This window comes from Sphaeramia orbicularis, unplaced genomic scaffold (assembly GCF_902148855.1).
Source record: "Sphaeramia orbicularis unplaced genomic scaffold, fSphaOr1.1, whole genome shotgun sequence".
Lineage (NCBI taxonomy): Eukaryota > Metazoa > Chordata > Actinopteri > Kurtiformes > Apogonidae > Sphaeramia > Sphaeramia orbicularis.
The window spans coordinates 43696-52500 of NW_021941678.1; the positions used below are offsets into that span (position 1 = coordinate 43696).

The 8805-nt window shown below is 38.9% G+C and overlaps 1 protein-coding gene across 13 annotated transcripts in view; it reads right to left on the reverse strand.

Annotated features, from left to right (window-relative positions):
- LOC115416783 (protein MGARP-like) overlaps positions 1 to 5170 on the reverse strand; it is a 28323-nt gene extending 23153 nt beyond the window's left edge. For 6 of the 13 annotated variants that reach the window (XM_030130650.1, XM_030130657.1, XM_030130654.1 and 3 more), the window contains exon 1: positions 5017 to 5169. In XM_030130650.1, the coding sequence (XP_029986510.1) occupies positions 5017 to 5092 (76 nt within the window). In that variant the 5' untranslated portion in view covers positions 5093 to 5169. Of the gene's footprint in view, positions 1 to 5016 lie in introns of all 13 variants that reach the window. The other 7 variants (XM_030130653.1, XM_030130660.1, XM_030130659.1 and 4 more) reach the window with 4 other exon arrangements.
- Positions 5171 to 8805: the final 3635 nt, after the last annotated feature.

The following is an 8805-nucleotide window of genomic DNA, read 5'->3' on the forward strand; positions in this document are numbered from 1 at the left end:
CTTCAGTGTCAGTGTGAAAGGGATTAGTGACAAAGCACCTGAAGGTGATCTGCTGCTCATGATGCCTCCCTCTGATTGGATTGGGACCAATAGGTTTACACAGCCCTAACTATGCTGACCAGCACATGGTTAACCCCTGTTGGGGTCGTTTTATACACGTCATGGAATTCCATAGTGACATTTAGCTCATTCCTGTTTTTTTTTTCCAGGTAATGGTGGTGTGGGAAAAATGTTCAAATCTTTGAGTTCATCAAAGTTTGTTTCTATGGTATAGGTTAAGCCTTTTATAAAAGTCAAGTACATAATTTTCTTCTCCAAATGCCCTTTTACCAGAGGTGGCAAAAATCTACACATTTTTTACTCCAACAAACACATTTTTTACTATAGTAAAAGTGGAAAAAGTCCATTTTTTGAAATGCAGTTAATGTATAAATGCCAAAAATCCATCTCTGGGGAACATTACTTTTCATTTCTATTCTATTTAAAGCAAAATTAACCTTAGGGCTTATTAACATGAAAAGTAGAGGTATTTGTGTTACAAATATAAGGAAAAGGAAAAGATAATCAAAATAAAACTTATTCAGTTAAAGCACAGATATCTGAGAATGAATTATAAATGATTTGTTCTTTGTTGCCTCCTACCTCGGTTACCTTTGCCAAAATTAAAGGCAACGAGACTTGGACCAAAGTTAGTAGCTTAACTCTTGCCAAAAACTCATCAAGTCATCAGCTGTATAAACACTGCAGACGCTGAAGGTAAAAAGTCCCCCATCCATGAATCCAAACACTGCTGTGGATATTCTATAATCAAAAAAGGCTGTGTTTAACTTTAGGACTGAACAGAACCTCTGGAATTTTACATGATAAAAAATTAAAATTGTAATTTACTACACAAAAATCAATGACCTTGCTCCAATAGTTTTAACATTCTCTGTGAGATGGCCTCAGTCTGGGTTATGGGTTAGAGTTACTAGACTGTTATGTCCAGTATTGATGGTCTATAACTTCTCTTTTAGTGAGACTAACCCACCACGACTCCTCCACCCTCCCCTTACTGACACTAGGGTTAATGTTAGCCTTAGATAATCACCTCAGGCCGATAGTTGTGAACCAGTGGAGCACATACAAGTCATAGGATTAGACCATGATACCACCCACTGATTAAATGGACCCCCAGATGGGAGAGTTACTGCAGTCAGTTACTGCAGACTCCTGGTCGAGGGTTTTGACTTACAAATAATAGATAATAGTCTAGTGAAGCCGATGTATGACTGAGACCAACAAACACATCTGAGAACAACGTAAAAACATCTGGATTCTGATCCACCTGAACCATAAACAGGGGGAAAATATTTGACCAAATACATATTACACATCTTTCTGGTGCGTTGAAATTGTTAATGTGGTAACAGATCCAATTCTTGGGGGGATCATGTCTGTGAAAATTATTTCTGTGAAAATGTTAGCCATGTGACTGCCCCAAGATGCACCAATATTGGAGTGGTATCCATGGGACTTTAATATCGGTCTTTAAAGTTCATATTACCGAATACTTTGTAAATCTATATCTTGGTGATGTCGCTTTACTAGAACGGAGGGAGGATACAAAATTATTACAGGCGCTTTTAGCAGCCAGCAGGAAATCTATTACAAGAAGGTGGTGAAACCGAACTCTATCAACAATAAAAGATTGGTATGAGAGCATCTTGCAAATATTCAAAATGAAAAAACTGACTGACTATCAGAATCCAGAGGGATAAACTTTTATCATATTTGGGACAAATGGATTAAGTTTGTATCCTCTAGCCACCCAGAATTTGTATCACTCCTCTAAAAATGTCCTCTTTTTTATAATCTCCCAGTATTCTTTCTACGATTTATGTTTTCCTGCATAAACATGTTCAATGTTTAAAGAACCCAGAGGTAATGTAACGCTATGATTGTTTTTAAGTGAGAAATACCTAAACTGTAAGCACCCAGTTCATATGTTAGGTTATTGTTTGTTTGTTTTTTACACTTTTGTATGTATTAAATAAGAAATACGAAAACGGCTCTACAAAACAAAACAAAACAAAACAAAAATAAAATTATATATATATATATATATATATATATATATATATATATATATATATATATATATATATATATATATATATATGAATACTGCAAAAAAAAAAAAAAAAAAAACATTTCATTCTGGAAATATAATTACAGTAACAAACTACCCTTTAACAATTAAATGTGAATAACCTGAACAAATACAAAAAACCTGAAATGTCTCAAGAAAATCAAGTGCAATTTTAACAATATTCTGCCTGTTATTAAATGTTTTGTGCCTTTGTAGATTCGATCCGTAACGCACGTTTAAATGATAAGTTACCTTATTCCGTAAAATCCTACAAAAATTCCAGTCTGTTTTTTTTTTTTTTTTTTGTCTATTATTCCACTTAAAACACACAGTAAAGCAAAACCTTATCTTTTCACAATCTTTTTTCTTGAAAGTAGAAGTAGTCCTGAAAAAAAGGACACAAGCACATACGCACAGCAGCTTTTACGACACTTCTACAGCTAGAATAATAAAATAATTCCGAGCAGCCTCTTTCACTGAAATATTTTTTCTGGGGTTATAGGCGCTTTGCGCAGAATACTACAGTACTTACATAGCATGTGAACCCTTAACCTAAGCATAACCTTAACACCTAACTCCAACTGCAATCATCCTCAACCTTTAACCATGAAACCCCTAACCTAAGCATAACCGTAACCCCAACTATAAACCCCCAATCACGAACCCTAACCCTTAAATGAACCTCTAATCTAAACATAACCCTAACCCAGGGGTGTCCAAACTTTTTTTCAAGAGGGCCAGATCTGATAATGTGGACATTGCCAGGGGCCAGTGGTCCCTTTGGACATTTTTTAAACCGTAAAAATTACATATAAATGCGCTGTTCTACAATTTTATTTTCATTGTCACAATATCATTTTTTTTAAATGGCAATGTAACCAAATCTAAGCCACTCAGGTGTGAACAAATTAAAAAAATATATATATATTTCTGCCTTCCTTTCACATCTGGAGTCAGATAACATAGAACAAACTGTATGGAGTATCTTAAACTTCCAAGTTGATAAAAAATCTTAACCCCACATTCATTTTAAACATGACTTATATAAGTAATCATTACTCATATATTACTCAGTAATGCAGAGTCTGTTAACATTTCAGATGAAAACATATGACTCTTACTCTTGTCTTTCACAAAATCATTCAGAAAGTAATATTTTGTGTCACATCTACAAGTACATAACACCAGCAGTTATAGGCAACTAACCTGGCAACTTGGTAGCTTGCCTTGGTGGTGAATTCATTGAATTCCCAGGTTCACATGAAGAGTCACTGTTGTGAGTTTAAAGCAGATTGAATTTGCTTCACTTTTTCGGAACGCTCACTCCCTGCTAGCTTGTTGTATGTGTTAGCTTGTTTTGTCTGCTAGTGTGTCTTTACATTGAATTTCTTAAACAAGGCAACAGTCTCTTGACAAATTAGGCAAATACAATCGCCTCGATTTTCAGTGAAAAAAAAAAAATTGTAATTCCCATCTCTCCTGGAAGCGGCGGCCCTCACTGTCAACTTCCATTTTTTTATTTACAGGCGCCATGGTTAGAAATTAGTGAGAAGGGTTCACGGCAAAGTCACAGAGCCAGATAGAGTTAGAGTGGTGCTGCCACCATGAGGCGAAAGGAGAAACTGCATTTGGAACCTTTTGTGATTCATGTACTCAGTTCAACAGTCCAAGCGGGCCATAAATAATACATTCTAAAACCCAAGCTGTGGGCCGTCTAAAATCTGACCGCGGGCCATGATTGGCCCCCGGGCCGGACTTTGGACATGCCTGCCCTAACCCAACTATAAACCCCCCACCCTAACCCTTAACCATGAACTGTTAACCTAAGCATAACCCCTTGAACATTGCCCATTTACTTAACTTGTATTTTAAAACAACTACTCAGTAAAAATAAATATGTAATTATTTCAAAACCTTATTATTTCAATATTTACTGTTAAGGGGCTGATACCACACCTACATGCGAATCAATTTGCTAGCTAAACATAGTGACGTACCGCAGATGTGTGGCTCGAGCTCCACCTGGAGCTCACCTTCATCACGTCAACACAGACTATTTCCACGGGGACCACGCACCGTGACTGTTATATAATGTTACGTGACACAGCGAACCTCCTGGTTTGTCTAATTTGGGGAGGGGGGTTCCCCGACCGCTGGACTCAGCTGTATGGCTCTTGCCTTTACATTTGGATACCGTCACACATGCACACCACGTGACACACAGTGGCGACCATGTTTCCATTGGTACATACAGACTAATGAAGGTCACACACTAATGTACACACGGTGCACAAGTTTGAATAAAAGACACTAATAAGAGCTGAAACAACATGTAACAGGGACTCTGACTAAAGTCCATAGATCAAAAATAAACAGCTTAGTCTATTCGCGGTGAAGTAAAGAATATCAACAACCTGCCAAACAGGATTAGTTTAGATCAAACAGTCTGAGGATCCGATAAACACTGGCACCACCGAGTTTCACCTAAATAAACCATAAAAGTCAGTGTTTGACCCACAAATAAACAGTACAAGTCAGCGTTTCAGTCTGTGGAGAACAACTACATGTTGAACAAAGTTACACAAAGTACAAACTACCTTTGTACTTTAAAAAATAAATGATGAATGGACAAAAATAATCCAAAAAGTTTTTTGTTACCAGCCCCGTTACCCTCCCCATGCCTCGGTCATTTCCATCCTCTGGTCCATGTACGCTGTGGGGCCCGTAAACCCACGCGGGGACAGAGTGTACTATTCCACTGAATCAGTGAGAAGATACGGACCGACCACACAACGGCATATGGACACAGGCAAAGTGAATCAGTGAATAAATGTGTTCAGTTTGTGTGTATGCATGGCCCTGTGGCCTTGGCGGAGGTCACTCACTGTCCCGGAGGGGTCTCCACGCCACCCTTCGGGCCAAAGGCCCACACCTCTGCCAGGCCGCTCTGCACCAAAACATCACTGCTCCGAGGGGTTGGACGCTGCAGCTTCAGCGGAGGGTGGATGAATGGAATGGAGATGGGCTCCGGAACAGAAACAGGCCAGGGGGGCGGGGGGAAGAGGGGGCGGGGCAGATACGTCTTCTGTTGCGCAACGTGCGTGTATGACGTCTCAGCGGAGCCCGAGATATGAGCGCATGTTAATGCCACAGACACAAGACTCGTGGACTGGATTAAAAGACAGGTGGTGTTGAATGAAATAACACAGAGGAAGTACTGAAAAACAGACATACATTTGAGAAACAGGTCCACAAATATCCAGTGAATGCTCATAAACCCCAATTTTAAATGTTTAACATAAGGAACCATTTGGAGTCATAGTCCTGTCTTCATTACTGTAAAACAGATGACATAAACATACACATTATATGCATGTATGTAACATGTGAATGGTGGTCCATGGACAGAACCAAAACATGTTTTTTCCTGTTTGAATTGTGTCTACATTTACACATGTGATGTTTATCAATTTAAAGAAAAAATATACATGTCAAGGAAGTCACAATTTGTGGTAAAGATAATAAAGTAACATCTAGTTTTGTCTGAAACCATTTGACAGACTCATCTGTCATATCCAATACATGTGATAAACTTTAACACGGCCGTGACTGTATTGAAAGCAGTAAACACCAGTGCAGTCTGGGCATATTAAAGCTGTGGAAACATCCTCAGACTCTGAACAGACAGAACAAACACTTATGAAGACACCACCTCTGTGATTTTCTGCTGTGTCATCTTTATGTATATGCATGGTCTGAACAAACTGCAACTTTCTTGACTAAACAGAAAAAATGTCATGTGTTAATATGTAAATGATGACATAATTCAAGCATAATCAAAAACCTTACTCGTCTCTTGCCATTGGCAGTAATACAATTTAAAATAAGAGGATGTTTACATGTAGGAGGGGATTTTTGAAAACGGAGACTTTTCTTTGCATTTGTGCCTATTGTTTACATGACAACGACGCACCGAAAATGAAGGTTTCTAAAAACTCCAGCCAAGTGGTGATTTTGGCAAATGTCCATTTTCGCATTTGCATGTAAACAGAGGGAAACACGAAAATGGCAATTCTCAGGCAGACGTCCTAGTTTTCGAAGGAAATATTCTACTGAGTTCACATGTGATGATACAGTTTAGACAGTGGTGTAGTAGTCCCTGGATAAATGGGTATACTCTAATTTTTTTTGCTTTTTTTTTTAAGTAATCCAGAATAAAGCCATGTTTTAGAAGCAGGGACATGTAAGACTACTCTAGGGCGTCCCATTTTTGGGATTTCTTTTCTGATCAAGCTCTTAATTTGACCAGTTAATCTCTTATATATATGTAACTCCCATAAAAATTTTCAGCCCAATCCGTAAAGTTTTAGACCCCCCATCACCACCATCTTTAGGGTGCCTGTCAGCCAAGTGCAGAAAACCCATTTTTCAATGGAAAATTATGAATTTGTCGGTTAGTTATGCCATATTTGCTCATGCAAATGTCATATTAGAGGTTTTGGGGGATGCTACTGTCATTTATGAAGGTCTCAAATCATGTACAGGTCCAGGTCACATGATTTTAGAGAAGGTCAAAGTCATTTGACACTGAAAAATGGGTAAAAATCACACGTTTTTGCTGATTTCTTTATTGCCTAGTCTTATTTCAAAGATGCAGTATGCACTCAGGGCTTTCACTGGAGAGCATTTTATCCTAGATTACCCATCTGGTACCCTCCCTTTTCTTTACTTCAGCAGGTACCAGATTTCTTTTTCCAGAGACGGGTAACACATTTTCAGTGTAAATATACCAAGTCATCCTAAAGGCAAAACACCCAAGAGTCGTGAAGAGAAGAAGGTGAAGCACCCTGGGGGGCCTTTGAAGAGAAAAAGTGGCCCTGCAGATGAATGGGAAGAAGTTATTGGTCCTTCACTGAATACTATTCTAGTCACTCAGCTTCCTTTGGTAAGAACAGTCCTTCAAAGGTACAGATCACTGCGAACAGAAAAGCCAATAGAAGACAGCAAAACCATAGCAAAAGAAATATCTCTAGATATGAATTCTATATTGATCAATTTCAACTTGAAATTGAATAGAGAATTCCTAATTAGTCTCCCAGTTGTACTTCTGTGCCTCAGACTTCATTTTCACCTTTGAGATGTTCCTCATCAAAGACCTGAGGTTCTGAAGATGGTCATCCTCACTAATATTCCTCCCTCTGAGCCTGGGTTTAAGATCTAACAGTGAGTCTAATTTAGATTTTATATTAGTCAGATCTCAGGGTTATGACAGTCTCTCCAGAGGCTGATCACATCACACACAGGTAGAACACAGTTATGGTGGGCCTTTGTTGGAACTCTGGCTTTATTCCATACTGCCTCAACTTTTTGCTATGGTTTTGCTGTCTTCTAATGGCTTGTCTATTCGCAGTGATCTGTACCTTTGAAGGACTGTTCTTACCAAATGAAGCTGAGTGGCTGGTATAGCATTCAGTGAAGGGCCAGTAACTTCCTCCCATTCATCTGCAGGGTTGTAGTATTTGCTCACTATTATATAATTATCATGACTTGATCAGGAGCAGTTTGTAGGTATTACTGGTCATACAAGCAGCCTGTACGAACGTCAAATGTATTCAACACGAGGCAAACATAGGATAACATTAGCCTTTCGTAATTTTAGCTTACTCACACAGTTTAACTGTTGGTGACAAAATCTCTTGTCCTCTAAATGTAGAGTCATATGGTCAGTAGTTTAAAACAATGACTCATTTGGAAACCACCTTAAAACTTACCTCAGAATTATGTATTCCATGAAAGCAGGTACGCTCGATATGTGTCACTCAATTGAAAGACATTTATTCTGCCATTCTTGTTCACATTTCCAATAATCGCACATCTTTCAACGAGATATGTAGTGATCTGTCAATCAACTGGGGTGGCACTGGCACCTGAGGTGTCCAATCAGGTTCCACAGGTGGCCTGCGCTAGTTAGCAATATTTTCCTCAGAATGACCTGCCCTACTCCACCTCTGATTGGCTAAAGTTATGCCTAAAGTTAACCAATCTAATTAGTGAAGGCACCAAGTACTAGCCAATAAGGGGCAGAGTAGGGGGGGTCATGGTTTCACCATCTGAGGGGAAAAAATGGACAATTTGGCTCACAGATACTACTGAATGGTGCGCATCAGCGGGATTCAGAAGTGGGTGTATGCAATGCTGACTGAAAAATAAGTAGGTATACGCCATATACAGCTGTATACCCTGGACTACACCACGGAGTTTAGAGGAAGAGGATGGTGCTGATAAGTGAAGTTACAAGGATTAAAGGGGTCATATTTTACTAAACCCACTTTTATTAGTCTTTGGTACCTTTATTTGTGTATGTGGGGACCCTAATAGTTCAAAAAGTTTGAATTTGAACCCTCCAGGTGCTGCAAAGCTGTCTTTATATTCATTCCAGCAAAAAACGAGTGGATTTCTACAACCCATTTCAACAGGCTCTGTGCACAGTTCCACTACTTCCTGAACTTCAGGTGGCTCCTTTATTTCCTGTCTTTAATTATTGGACATACTGATTAATCCAAGTGTGCCTAATTAGTAGTCACAACAAGAAGCAGCAGGCACATCTGGATTAATCAGTGTGTCCAATAATGAAAGACAAGAAATAAAGGAGCCACCTGAAGTTCAGGATGTAG